The sequence below is a fragment of the Heliangelus exortis genome, chromosome 5, assembly GCF_036169615.1.
Source record: "Heliangelus exortis chromosome 5, bHelExo1.hap1, whole genome shotgun sequence".
Classification (NCBI taxonomy): domain Eukaryota; kingdom Metazoa; phylum Chordata; class Aves; order Apodiformes; family Trochilidae; genus Heliangelus; species Heliangelus exortis.
In genome coordinates, this window is record NC_092426.1 from 23,468,372 (window position 1) to 23,483,117 (window position 14,746).

General features: G+C 38.6%; 1 protein-coding gene across 10 annotated transcripts in view; it reads right to left on the minus strand.

Moving 5' to 3' along the window:
• The window catches only part of MIA2 (MIA SH3 domain ER export factor 2), a 38,097-nt gene that overhangs the window by 22,006 nt on the left and 1,345 nt on the right, over positions 1-14,746 (minus strand). For 3 of the 10 annotated variants that reach the window (XM_071746033.1, XM_071746031.1, XM_071746032.1), the window contains exons 2-12: positions 14,138-14,271; positions 12,765-12,851; positions 11,283-12,444; positions 7,089-7,307; positions 6,881-6,978; positions 3,806-3,937; positions 1,891-1,912; positions 1,674-1,762; positions 1,235-1,306; positions 396-506; positions 11-82 (exon numbers count right to left, since the gene is read on the minus strand). In XM_071746033.1, coding sequence (XP_071602134.1) covers positions 11-82; positions 396-506; positions 1,235-1,306; positions 1,674-1,762; positions 1,891-1,912; positions 3,806-3,937; positions 6,881-6,978; positions 7,089-7,307; positions 11,283-12,444; positions 12,765-12,851; positions 14,138-14,271 — 2,198 coding nt within the window. Of the gene's footprint in view, positions 1-10; positions 83-395; positions 507-1,234; positions 1,307-1,673; positions 1,763-1,890; positions 1,913-3,805; positions 3,938-4,905; positions 5,391-5,509; positions 5,669-6,880; positions 6,979-7,088; positions 7,308-9,868; positions 12,445-12,764; positions 12,852-14,137; positions 14,272-14,746 lie in introns of those variants that run through there. The other 7 variants (XM_071746034.1, XM_071746036.1, XM_071746037.1 and 4 more) reach the window with 7 other exon arrangements.

The following is a 14,746-nucleotide window of genomic DNA, read 5'->3' on the forward strand; positions in this document are numbered from 1 at the left end:
TCAGACTTACCTCATCAATTTGTGACTGTATAGATTTTGCTTCATTCTCTAAAGACTCCAATCTCTTCTGAATTTCAGTCACCTGAAAATTATTATTTTTCATTTAGCTTCTTCCACTGATTTGAATGAAAAGGTCTAGGCAACTAATAGTTATTCCAGTTTTCAAACAGAAAAGGTCCTACTGCCTAATCAGTAAAAATAGCTTTTCTTCAAATATTTTCCTTTATGGGTGTCATTTTTCTAATATGCTACAGGCAGTATGAGGGGAGACAAAGCAGGAAATGTAGTTTTTGTTTCAAAAAAATCTAAGAGAATAGTCTGTCTTCTCCACAAATAAGGGGTTTTTTTTGTGTGGATTTTTTTAATAGTGACAAAGACAGGATTCTACTTCTTACCAAGTTATCATTTTCTGATTGCTTAGATTTTTCATCTTCCAGTTCTTTTTCTAGGTTCTCTATCTCTTGCTTGAGTTCCAAGTTTGACTTGTTAAGTTTTTCATGTGCTTCCTGTATCAAGTTGTTTTGGCAGTTAATATAAGACACGACATTAGTTACATATGAAGACAACAAGTATGTTTTAAATATGACAGCAAAATACATTTAACAGATTTCACCGTATCAAGGATAAATCTCAAAGCACTCTAGAGACTCTTGCATGTTAATAAAACCTGTAACAGCTCTAGAGGATCTGAGGTGCAGAGTGAAATAAAGCTATGTGCTTTTTTGTTACAATATACAGAGATTATAAGGTATTTGATTTACTTTTTTGGGACTCTTAAAAATATATTCAAAGTTTGAGGAATATAAACAATGCAGTGGTAGTTTTGTCTACAACTGTGCTCCAGCAGACTACAGACTATATATGAATTAAACCATATGTGAGAAAAAAATATTCATGCACTATTCTCTCCACCTGAAAAAAAGAAACTAATTTTTTTTTAATTAAATAAGTATTATCTAATTTGCCGTTTGCTCTCGTATTAATAATTTTTAGTAATTTGTTACATACACTTATCTTAAATGACTTGTTTCAGTGTCGTTTTAAGTAACCCAGGACTAAAATAACAACACTGTCAATTAATACAATTAAGAGGATTTGTTTTGGTTTTTTTTCTCTCTCTTTTTTTGTTGTTGATTTTTGTGTTTCAGTTTTGTTTTGGTTTTCAGTATGGGGAACATGTTCCTGAAACACTGCCTTACACTGTTAAAAGAACAATTTCCATTTATGTTTTTACCTCAAAAAAGGATGTGTCTGTTAACTCGTTCATAACATTATCACCCTTCAGAGACAATTCTAAATCTTCAAACTGAAAAGGAAATACTTTATGTGAGAATGTATGTAAAGAACTGCTTAAATAATAGCATTTATTTATGATGCTCTAGTCTGAAACATAGCTACCACCTCAATATTTAAAAATGCATCTTGCTGGGAATCAGGGAAGTCTTAACTCTAATAGATTACCCCAGCGTCACAGAACAAAGACATTTTAAAGTTGTTTCCAACAAAACATACTGAATCAAGAATAAAGGCAGAATTTGCTAACACCTTAATTGCACTTAAAGAAACTAACAGGAAAAAGTATTTGAAGAATCACTTTAAAAGGTTTTAAAATATCAAACTTATCTCAAAGCGAGATGTTTAAGTGCTTGGTAAATTGAAATGAGGACCATTACCTCTTTTTTGCAAAGGCTCAGTTTTTCAAGAATTTTACATTTGTCTTCAACTAGTTCAGAAATTTTATTGGCAAGCCGCTTTTCCCTTCCTAAGAAGAGAAAGACAGTTAAGTATTGCAACACCTGAATTGTTAAAAGGAGAAAAAAAAAAAACCAAAAGAAAGTAAAACAAAAAGAAAGTTATACTCCAAAGAAACAGTATGAAAAATATGCTTACCTACATAAAGTCGACTTCTAACCTGAAATAAAAAGAATAGATATTGAAAACATCTGATCAGTTACTCTTGCATAGGATCTAAAACCTCAGTCTTTTAAGCTATGGTTCCACAATCACTTTAACCATGAAATTTAAAGGAACGTAACTACAAGCTGCAGTTAAAAAATGGGCAATTGCATTCTCTGCTCTTACCCCCTCTGTGACTGTGTATTTGCACTATTCTTCCACTCTAATTAAACAGAGAGAAGAGGGCAAATCTGGCTAGTTTTCACCTGGATCTCTTTTATAACACATCTCTTTATAGTTATCACATAACCATGACTGCCAACTCAAAGTGGCAGTGGACATGCACAGCCAAAGGAGCAGAAAATTGTAGAGAGAGGGAAGCTCCATGTGCCAGCTCAGGCTTAATTCCTATGAGGTAAAAACCCCACACATAAGACAACAGTTAGAACTGCAATAAGGGTATATTTGATAGGTATCCTAACAAGATACAGCTCAGACAAATCAGCAGCTGCTACACGGGGTCTAGTTGCCTAGAATCAAAATCTACCAAACTGAGACAAAATCTGTCACAATTGGTCTGCAAAAGCAATGCAGGACATGGATGAACCCCACAAAAACTTTATCACACAGCATTCCTCTCAAGGCTGGGCCTGAATCACCTGCCTAACATACAATGGGTCCCTCAGATTTTCTGAGTTTCCTCCTAATTTAAAGCCACAGGATGGCCAAGGTGCCCAAGTAATGAAAAAAGGGAAAAAAAGTCGGAAGCACCCCTTTTCCTATCTCCCAAAAAATCCAAAACTGAACACCATTACTTTTGAGTAACTAACTATCAACTCTCCAAAGGGCAGTGAGCGCAGATGTGATGACTGAAAAAGCTATCAGTAATTTCTGTAACATCCAATGCCTTAGTGACACGTACAGAAAAACTATACTAGAGCTAATGCTTGACTGATTCCAGCTGAAATGCCTCTTTCATACCACCTAACAAGAAGAAATGGCCCAAATTACATACATTATCTTACACATACACAACCTCACTGCTGCAAAGGTGGCATTTTTCTAGTTTTAATTTTACGTTGGAACCCTAAAAATCCAATTGCTTTTATCTGGATAATCTGAACTGCTTTGCAATCTATCCTCAAACATGAGCATCATTACGCCTAGCACCAAAGTCACATTGTCAATTTAAAAGTATGCAAAAACTGGGAAGAAATTTAGAGTACTGGATTACAGACACTGAACCTATTTCTTTAGTAGGGAGTATGAAGAGCAGCTGTTATTATTAAGATCTTTACTTAGTCACAATAGAAGACAATGCTTACCTCAAAAATATAATCTGATTAGTGTGTTAAAAGGTTCCAGTACTGCATTTCCCAAAGTCATCAGCTTAGTGCTCACAAACAGCACAAAGAAAAATTGGTTTGTTGTTCCGATAAACAGAATCAAGGCCACTGTCCAAAGAGTTCTAACACTCTTCCCTGGATAGGAATCTATCTGGACTGCTTTTGCTTACAATTACCTTGAAAGACCTGAGCTGGCCTGGCTATACAGCCACTGTAGTCGTGGAGATATCAATACACATAGTGGTACATATGCTCTAGGGAAGACCTCTGTATCCTGAGGAAATAACTTAAGGGCTGACTTTGAAAGGCAGTTTTAGAAATTAAAAATGGAAGGAAAAAGAAAGCCTTACTACAGTGAGTTTCATTGCATTTCCTGCCAACAGTCACACAGTACACATTCAAACGCTTACTGTCTTGACAAAACAGACTACTTCCCTATTTCTCTTTTAGAGATATTCTAAATTCAATCACAATAGATTTAAAACTCAGAAACACGACGTATCTCGAACAGAATAACAATTTGATTTTAAACCAGTAATGCACTCTACATATTGAACACTTACTGATTGGTAACTTCTATACAGGAACAAGAGAACTGTAAAGGCTCCAACAATGCCAGCACAAACCACTATTTCCCATGGGAAACCATACAGATCAGGACCAGGTCTTACATATTCAGGCAGTGAAGCTACAGCCTGAAAAATAAAGTAAAAAGCTTCAACTAAAAGAGGTTAATATTTTCAACAGCAGTAGACATTACATGTTGATTTAGCTTACTTCCAGTGCTTATAGCAGTTTGTACATCTATTTTTTTCCCCAAAACTCTGAGAAAATGGTTAAAAGAAGCCTTTGTTTCTTAAGTTATACATTTACCAAGGGAAGAAAAAAAAAAAATTAAAAAATTCCAACAACACACGATGAGATCTCGATAAAGCTCTGAAAACTTTTCAGTATGGTAAATCATTAGTTAGGGTAAATTCTCCTTTGAGCTGCCTATATCTTTCACTGTTAGAAGAATCAATACTTGTAAGTATTTAATGATTTGATGGCATAACAATTCTTTGGTAGAAAAACCTGCTCAACCAATTTCTTGTTAGAATAACATACTGAACAGAGCCCACGATTTAGCACAATTTAAACATTCATATTTTATCTGTAAACGGATACCACTATTTTCTCAAAGATCTAACCTGCTTAACGTCGCTCACAGGGGCTACAAGAAACCGGTGTTTAGGAACGTGTTACCGTGCACCGAACTCTTAATTTCGATTTCTGCACTAAACCGACCCGACGGCCCCCGTCCCAAGCCAAGAGGAGTGCGCGTGTGTGTCCCAAAGCAGGAGCTGTTCGTATCACTGCTCTGCCCGGGATCTCCGCTACTCTGGAAGAACCGAGCAGCTTCCGCGGCACACCGCGGCCCCGGAATGCCCCCGATCCCCAGCTCTCGGCAGGCTGCCGGGCTCCGGGCACATGCCGGCGAGGCACAGCCCGGATCCACGCCGTGCACGGGGTTTGTGCCGCAGCCGTGCGCCCCGGCACGGGTCCGTTCCCCTCAGAGCAGAGGCCCCCGACGCCCCCGGCAGCGCCGCTTCCCGCGTCAAGGCGCCGCTGCACAAGACCCCGGCACTCACGGGTGTCCGCCAGAGGGGAGCCCGGCACTCACCCTGCGCGCCCCTTCCAAGACCACCCCACAGTAGCGCTCCGCGCTCTCCCGCAGGCCCAGCCACAAGCTGGCGGTGGCGACGTCCACAGCATTCCCGCGGCCGCCGGCAGCCATCTTACCGCGGCAGCGGCGGCACGGCCCACCGCCGCGCGGCCCCTTCCGGCTCGCCCGGCCTGTACCACCGCCGCGAAGCGTGGGGGGAGCAAAACCCACTGCGGCCGCGGGAAGAGGGGGAGACAGCGCGGGCACAGGTGGGAGCAGCCGGGGGGCTGTGGGCTGTACCACTGCGTCGTGAGGGAGAGCGGGGGAGGTGAGAGAGCAACGGCAGTACCGAGCCCCTGGGAACGGCTTCTGGAGGCAGGCGCGCCTCAGGGGTGCGCTCTCCTCGGTGCTGCGGGCCCACGGAGCGGCGGGGCTCCGGGACCTCTCTGCCCAGACCCTCACCTTCTCATTACGCCCGCAGGCGGGCAGGAACGACGGCTCCCCTCAGCCTACGGCCGCCGCCGTCGCCGCCACCCCCGGTTCGTCCTCCGGTAGGGACGTGGCCTTTCTGGCCATCAACCTACTCGTATTTCTCCTTAAAGTTAAACGCAGGGAAACTCACCTCCCCGCGGGCCTCTGCTGTCTCCATCTGCACCCGCGCAGTAGCCCCAGGTCTTTACCGAAATAAAACTGAGCTAGATCCCTGGCGAGAGGCCTGGCCCTGGCATTGCCACCACCCCGCTCCTCTTCCCAAGCAGGGAGCCCGAGCGGGCACTGCTCTGGCCGAGAGGGCGGGGGTGAGGGGCGGGCAGGCAACAGGTGGATCAGCGGCCGCCCGTTCTTGCGCAAGGGGCCGGGGCGGCGGGCAGAGCGGGGCGGGCAGCGCCGCGGCCGCGTTCTGCCGGGGAGCAGCAGTTCAGTCGGGTTTAAACCAGGGGACTTGCCGCTGGGTTCCGGCTTAACAAGTGTTCGTACCGGAGCTGCCGGTACACTCAAGTAGGGGAAAATGTGAGAAACGGTAGCTGCAGTGGCACACAGCAGTTAGGACTAGCTGTAGCTTTTTTTTTTTTATATATACATATGTATATATATATATATAATTATTCTTAATCTGTACTTAACTACACTTTTTAAAAAACATACATTGGCTCAGTTTTCACATTTCAAGATGATTGATAAGCCTGAGAAGCTGGTACCACCTAGTAGACCGTGATGGATAAAGTCACTTTAGCAGCTGCATCAAACAATGCATGAACGAGTTTGGCCATAGCAGTGAACTATCGAGGACCACTGAAATCCAGGCTGGTTCATGTGAGATAAAAGCCCCTCAGTTTGCGCCTCCTAGGCTGCAGTTTAGCCAGAATCTATGTAAGTGCATTGGAAATAAGGAACAAATTTATGTGGTTCTTAAATTTCAATTACCCAACCTAAAGAAAGGCAAACTAAAGTACCAAAATTAATTAATTTTACTATATGCCACTTTACCTGATATTACTCTTCTGTTTGTTGGGCACAGTGCAACACCATCTACCTTTTCTCACATTCCTCTGGCAGCATTGTTTCTTGTAAAGTTATATCCAGTGAGGTCTACTTTCACTCTGTCCCTACATTTTGATGTTTAAGACATCCCCAGAAAAATCATAATGCCATTTTGTATTTTATGTATTTGCTTAGAAAAGTGTTTTTGATGCAATTATGAACAATGGGAATCTTTGAGAATCGAGGCTTTAAATTACTTTTTTAAAAAGTAATTTTTAAAAGTAAGCCTGCCTTCCTTCCTTCCTTCCTTCCTTCCTTCCTTCCTTCCTTCCTTCCTTCCTTCCTTCCTTCCTTCCTTCCTTCCTTCCTTCCTTCCTTCCTTCCTTCCTTCCTTCCTTCCTTCCTTCCTTCCTTCCTTCCTTCCTTCCTTCCTTCCTTCCTTCCTTCCTTCCTTCCCAATAACTCCCTTAATTTTGCACTCATGCCAACGCTATATCACATAAAGAATTCTTACCTTTTTGATAATACTTCTCAATGCTGAAAATTCAGATTTTATCAATTCCTCAATCTCAAGAACATTCAAGCACAGAAGTATCTGATACATCCAGCCTCCTTATGGTTTGTAAGGGAAAAAAAATACATTACAATTGTCAATATACTTACATTTTTTTGTTTTAAGATTGCAAAATTATTTTCCTTAAAATGAGAAAATTAACACTCACCATTGCTTGGGACATAGCTCTGGATGGCACCTGAGAAAGGCATTCTGTCATCAGATGGAGTGTCAACTACAGAACTGTCTGTTTTTTCTTCAGAATTTCCTGAAGGAATTGCTATTGCTTTTGAATTTTGGTCACTGTCACATTCAATGTCTACAGCTGCAGTCATTTCATGTTCCTTCTCTGATGTTTCTTCCAGTAGCTTTCTTCTACTGCCCAGTACTGCAAAAGATTGTGAAGGGAAACCATGCTTATTTTCAGAGGATTCAACTCACACACACACTCTTTTATAAGATGTTGAATTCTACAGAGATTTTTTTTGTTTGTTTGTTTTGTTTTTATTTTCCTCAACTGAAGTCTAAGCATTAGAGTGCTACCTTAGAATAAAAATGATTTATGATTTGCAATTTACTTGTTCAAATAATAGTCTCACAACAGAGTTTGGAGGATAGAGCTTTAAGCAAAACTGGTGATGTAGTAAAGTAGTTAAAATCAATGTTCAGGAGAAAATAGTGCTTGGTTTTGATAATTAGCCTATAGCTTCCTTGCTCGGGATTAGCATGCCTCTTTCTTATATCCAAATACAAGTGGGAAAAGCTTTATGAAAAGAAGAATTTAAAATGTAATGTAGTATTAAAAATCAAAAACTTCTCAAAGATAACACACTTCACTACAAAATACAAGGCATGTTCATTCAGAAATATCACTGGAGGCACCCAGCTGCCTCTGTTCCCATGACTTGGAGTAAATAACCTGGAGTCAATAAAATGCCACTTTCAAAAAACTCACATCTTTCTTAACCACGTAGGAAAAAAAAAGACATTTAAAAATTGATTAATGTTTGATTTCTATGCTTCAAGACAGTGTTGGCCAAAGATACACATGACAAATAATCCAGTAGTCAAAATTCAGGAGGAATAAACTGTTACCACTATATTAACTCAAACTGTATTATCAGATCCTCAAAATACCATAAATCAGTCATTAACTACTATGATTTAGGTTCACTACCTCTTGATTTTAAATCACCAGGATACAGTGTTGAATCTGTTCTAATTTTTTCCTCAAAAAAGCATATTTTGTTCTTGCTAAATCACTGTTAGTAAAGTGTTAGTCCAGTACCTGTAGCTGCAGTTTGGACTGCATGCTTAATTGTTACAGCAGACAAAAGCTCTGGCAACTCCAGAAGAACATTCCTGGGTTTGCATGCATTTGTCCTACCCTGTGTTGAAACTGTGCCCCTTTTGTGTGGACACAGCCACTTGTTTCCTCTGTGTAACATTGTCTTCACATGAGTAAGCTGATTCCATTATGCATCTTTTCAAACTGCTGGTGCAGCTGCATGAGTTTGCTTCCCTCACAGAGATATTCTAAGGATTGCTTAACATCCTGTTTTAACTTGAAATAAAATTGTTGGAATGTAATCAATGGGTTTAGTAACTCTGAGTGTTGACCATGCAATATTTGCCTGGTTGTTCTTGGTTTTGGGGACATGAACTCTGCCCTACTACGATTTGGTCAAGCTGTCCTTTCTTTCAAATTTATCTTCCATGATTTCTAAATTGTTTTTGTCATTTTCTGCACCTGCTATAGATTACGTTGTATCTTCTTCAGATGCCTTTTCTCTTAATTCCGTCTCATTCTTCTGTGCAGTATTTAATTCCACTAATCCTAGTGTCATCCATATTTTCATTTGAGGTATTTTGACAAACGTATCTTCAGACTTTTTTTGTACAGGCTTAATTATTAGTTTTTTCTAAAATCTTAGCAAAGAACCCTGATGATCTGATAAAAGTACTACCCGGAACCCTTTCCATTAGAGTATCATTTTTATTATTTATATTTCTGGACTTAGACTCTCTCTGATTTTCAGATTCTTTTTTTTCTTTTCCTCTCCTGTCTTGTTTTAGCAGCAGCAATTAATTTTTTCAGTATTTTCCATCCTTTCAGGTACTGCAGTATCTTCTTTTTCACCATACACTAATCAGCCAGGTTTCCAAGCAATCTCAGAGCAATTGCCAAGATTTTATCTCTCTGGCCTGTTGGTTTTTTTTTATTTTGTTTTTTTGTTTGTTTGTTTGCTTGGTGGTTTTTGGGTTTTTTTTTGTTTTGTTTTGTTGTTTTTTTTTAATAGCAGTCTGGCTTTCTAGTTTGAGGGGCTTAGGAGACAATAACTATTTTTTAGTTTCTTTCAGATTTTCCCTGTATTTTAGAGGGCTGGTAGGGTAAAAGTTTAAGTTCAGAATGACTAATGTCATGTGACTTCTGTTGCTTTTATTGTCACTAAATTTTCTTTATAAATGTTTGGGGGTTTTTTGGCCTTGGATTCAGCTGAAGGCTTTGATATCACTGTGCCTTTGGAAGTAGTGTTTAATGATGCCTCCCAAAACTCAAATTAATTTTCTTTGTATCTTGCACTGTCATAACAACTTGAATTGATGGGCCTAAATCTGATGATACAGGATAATCTTTTCTTTATTTGTATCACGTGTCATTTTTATATTTCTTTCCAAAATCTGGATTAAGACTGTCCGCTGACCCATTCTCTGGTACCAGAAGAGCTTACGCTGGAAACATGAATCTCCCCATGTTGTTTCTGCATCACCTTTCAAGTGATTTTGCATGTTCATAGGAATTTGTTCATTTCATATGTTCTGTCCTGACAAGCTATCAGCAAAAGCATCAAGTGTAGTCCCATCTTTTACTAATCTGGTAGATTTTTTGTTGGGGTTTTTTTGGTTTTTGTTTGTTTTTTTTCCTCCACTGCCCTCTTTGTTACTTACACTGCCAGCTGAAGACAGAGACCATTCTCTTTGGTGGTATCAGCATTACTGTTATCTGATTTGTTATGTTTAACCTTCTGATTTGAGGTGCCTTCAGTTTCTTTTTCCCAGGGTGTTTTATCAAGGCTTACAATGAAGCCCTTTTTCATTATGTAAGTTTAGTTCTTCTGTTCTCAGCAAGGAGGTTTTACTTTCTGAAACTTCACGTCTTACAAGTGGCCAGTTTCTTCTGAAATTTTGGTACCTGTTAAACTGAAGCCACTAGGTGAGGAGTGAATAGAGAAAAGTTGGTCTGAGATCAGTTCTTAGGACTCAGAATTCAGATCTTGTTCATCATTAAAAATACGTATCTTTAACGTTGTTTTCATAAAAACCCAGTGAGTCAGTTTCATCCTCTGGTTTCTGAGTTTCATCTTTTACATCACCATCCATTTTGAACTTGCCTTTCAATGCTGAATTTTCTTCTGTACCACAGCATTTGACTGGCTTGCCTTTCTCAGGTATTTCCAGGGTAAGACTTAGTTCACTGTCATCTGGGGTCTTCATGATGCTCAGATGTTTATCTGCAGTTCTGGGTAGTTCCTTATTACTTGGTAATTAATTTTTTAAATGTACAGATTCTTGAATGCAAGTATTCAGGTTATTTTGTTCTTTTTGTGTTGTTTCAACAGTTTCATTTTTTTTTAAATTTTCCCTGCAGAGTAGTTCCAACTTCCACTCTATTTTGAAAATATGATTTTGAAATTAAATATAGAAAATCATTGGAGACAGGGTCATTATAATAGCTTTTTATATTGGTGTTTTCCTGACTTTCACTAGTCTTAGAAACATGTTCCTTGTCACTGGAATAACTAAAGAAGGGCACATACTTTCTTTTAAGTTACTTCAGGTTGTACTAGTGTTTCAACAGATTAAGATTTGTGAAGCATCATTAACTAATTTTACATATTTGTTTTCATTACTGTGTTGATTATTTTGCACAGACAGTGCAGAAAAAGATTGCTTTCTTGGATTGCACTCTTATTTCCCTGATGAGTGTGCAATCATCACTAACTGATTTATTTGTGCTTTCATTGCTCTTTTGTTATTTCTCTGTACTATTTCATAATTATTTTTCAGTTTGAGGTGTTTCTTCAAAAAAAACCACATTATCTTTAAAACTCTGCACTTGCTCTTCTTTGGCTGTTGAACTCTGAAACGTCTTTATGCCTGCAAAATGACTAAATGACAAGAGACTGCACTATTCTTCAGCTTTGTCAGGATTTTCTTCTGTTATTTTTGTGTCAGAGGAATCAAAATTCTAAGGTGGGCTAGGAAGAGAAGAAATCTTATCTGATGCAACTGGTATATGTCCCTGTTGATTGCCATGTGTCCATATTATTCATAAAGCTATTATAGATATTTGTATACCAACCTGACTGGCCACGTTTGCTTTCTGACTCCCGATTTGTCTTTTTAGCTTCAGCAGTTTCCAGTGGTTGGCTTTCTGATACCAAGTCTTGTTCTGAACTGCAAAATTCAATTGAGTTGTCTTTGTCACCTGTTAGTATATCAAAAGATGATTCTGTGCTGTTTGAGGTGCTTTTGGTGTCATTAAAACTGTGCACACTTGCTGATGTTTCCCCAGGATGTGGCATGTTACTGTTTGAATCTATTATTTCTTGTGCATAATTATTTTCATCTTCTTCACGTGTCACTGCTTTAACTTCCTCATTTGATTCTTTGTTCATGTGTGATTCTTTCTGGTCTAAAGTCTGTACTTCTTCATTGTTACTTGCTTCATCCTCTGTTTCTCTGCCTTGCTGGTCTTCTGTAGCAATTGGATCTTCCTCAGCATAGCCAAAATTCAGAACACTACTTAAACCCAAATCAAACCAACTTGATTTGGATTCCTGGCTCTCACTCTTCTGTTCTTCTGTCAGTAACTCTGTGACTGCTGTGTCCTGTTCATTATTAGAATGTCCAGGGATACCAGAAACATCATGGATTTGTCGATCACTTTTTTCTGATGCCAAAGCAACATCCACTTTTTCTTGACCAAAATACAGAAAGTCTGTCAGTCTATCTTGAAACCAAGCAGATGCTCGGTGTTCTTGTTTTTCCTTTTCATTTTGTTCCTCTAAGTCATTTTCAGCAGTTACCATTATTTTTCTGCCTCGGTATGTATTTTCTTCTAAAGGTTCAGTAAGATCTTTTAAGGACTCTTCATTGGTTTCACTTCCTGTGGTTAACCATCCTGCAATCCAACTAAGCTGAGTTGGAATGGATTTTGGTGAGAGATAGTCTTGTGTTTGTGGCTCTTCCGTGTCATCTCTTATGTTCTCATTTTTTCTAACCAACTTTTTGCTTGCAGACTCCTCCTGAGTGTGAGATTCCTTGGAGTAAATTTCAGAAACTGATTCAACTCTTTCTTCCTTGTCCATGTAGTCTCTGGTATGTTTTAAGAGTTCATTTCCACGCAGCTTTGATTCTGCATCAGATGATGAATATTCATTTTCTTTGTTGTGATCATGTAATGCACTATCATCGTTTTCAAAAGCATACTTATCTCCATGAAGACAAAGGAAATCCGCTTCCTAAAAGAACAATATCATCTTTTAAATTGTTTTCATGTATAATTTTTGCACAACACTGTGTAGCACACCAAAATATCTTTATTCTCTTCCTTTCTGTGTGGCTATACATGTGTTTAACTTTACACAAAGCACTGTAAGCAATTATATTTTTCCTAATGGTTCTATATAATTTATTAAATTATAATTATTTTAGAGAACAATAAAAATGCAAATGGAGCAATAATGAAAACAAAGCATTTTGAATTATCTGAAATAAAATATGCATTGACCCTTGAATTTCTAACATAACTACTTTGGAAAATTTAGTGATGTTGGTTTACCTTAGTGAGCACTTCAACTTCTTCTGCAGTAAAAACATCCTCAACCTTCACAGCATCTCTTGGGAAGTATCCAAAATCCTTTCCTTTCTGTAAAAAAGTATAAAAGAGCATTTGAATATTGGTGGTAAGTATGCTAGGTGCCTTCAAATGTGCTAGAAAGGTGTGAATAAACAGTAAGTTTATAGGACTGTCCCCTATGCCCTTCATTTTGTTTGGTGAAAAGATTGCTTTATTTTTCCTTCACAAAATTTTTCCATTTGCCATTTCAGAAAGCAAGGGGAAGTGTATGACTCCATACTATTATTTTCTATATTGCTTTTATGAAATAAAAATACCAAACCAGTAGCCTTTACAGTGCTTCAGCTGAAGACGGTGTTGTGTGCATGGAAAGCCTCAGCCAGCTCCTGCTAAAATTGGCCGCAAATTTTCCATTGACTCAGATGGTGGAAAAATCATGCCTTAATAACTAATGACCCATAACAAGTAACAAACAAACAAAAAAGAGTATGAAATTCAGGTGTGAGGCCAGCTGCAGCTGGAGAGAAACTGGCAATTAAGTTTGATGAAAGAATCAAGTAAGGATCAGTCTGACCAAGAAACCAACCACTAGCCTTGCATCAAACCATTGCACCATAGCCTGTAATGGAGGCAAACAGCTCGGAAAGTAAGGAAGAGTGAGCTAGCTGCAAAGATCTCCCAGATGAAAACAAGGAAGATGGAATTTCACTGTTAAACATTAATGTGACAAATCATTTACCCACCCTCACCCCTCCAAACAAAACAAAACAAAAAAGCAATACTGATACCATCTGGTTTTGAAGGCCTTGCATATTTTTACCATCAGCTGGATTTGGGTCAATGCATCTATTCCTTCTTAGCTATAACATAACTACATGGCTGTTCTAGCTGTTGTTGGTTGTTCCAAATAATTGCAAATTTATGGTAACTTCTCTGTGAACTTTCCTTGGGCACTGAACTGTGAAGTCACATCCCACTACAGGATCACTCGCTGATTAAGAAGCTGTAAAACGTCCTTACCCACAGACTCTAAGTACCTGACCTGGTAGTCCAGAATGTTTTTAAGGGAACCAGATGGTATCATTCTAGCCAAGTGATTAGGTGAAGGAGACAAGAAACTTGGATTCTGATCTTGACTTTGTTTCACCATGATCTTTGCCAAGATAGGATTTTTCCTTTCTATATAAAGATAATAAAAATGACCCATCACCCAAATATTATATTGATCCATGACTGATTAATACTACAAAAGAGAGGGAAGTTCCCTAGAAGCAAGAAAACTGCAGTTGTTAGGCTATCATTATTACAGTACCTAAATTATTTATTAGGGAAGTCTTTCAGATTGAAGCACTTACACTTCCTGTCCACAAGTTTTCATTTTTCCTTGAGAGTTTGGAGTATACCATTATCTCTTCCCCTGTTTTGAAGTTAAGATACCTGCAATCAGGCCCCAAGTAGTCTGTAGTTGCTATAACTCTGCTCATTGCAGCTGGATAATATGTAGAAAGAAAGAAACAAATAAGTATAGCAGGCATTTTGTCTGAAGTCAGATAGGTTACCGAAGAAGTTTATATATTAAATACATTAAAATATGTGTTAATAGATGGACATGTGCTTTATTATGATACTAATCCATTTATATCATCAAATGGAAAACAACTGATGCAAAAAAAAAGCAGCCCTATCCTGTTTTCTTTCCTTTTTGGTACAGATATCAAGGATAAAAGCTCTTGTCATAGATGGGTATTTTCAAGTCATTATCAGGCCAAGCTTTCAGTGCTGAAATGCACATGGATAAATAGCAAATTCAACTATTAAAGTGAGATCTAAACAGCTAAAAAGATTTCTCAGGCATATTTATAATTGTGTATTTTAGAAATTCTAATTTAAACCTGGTAACTACGTCAGGGATTTTGTCCTCTACTTTGAATACATTTATCTGATGAAGAAAATAGGTAAATTTA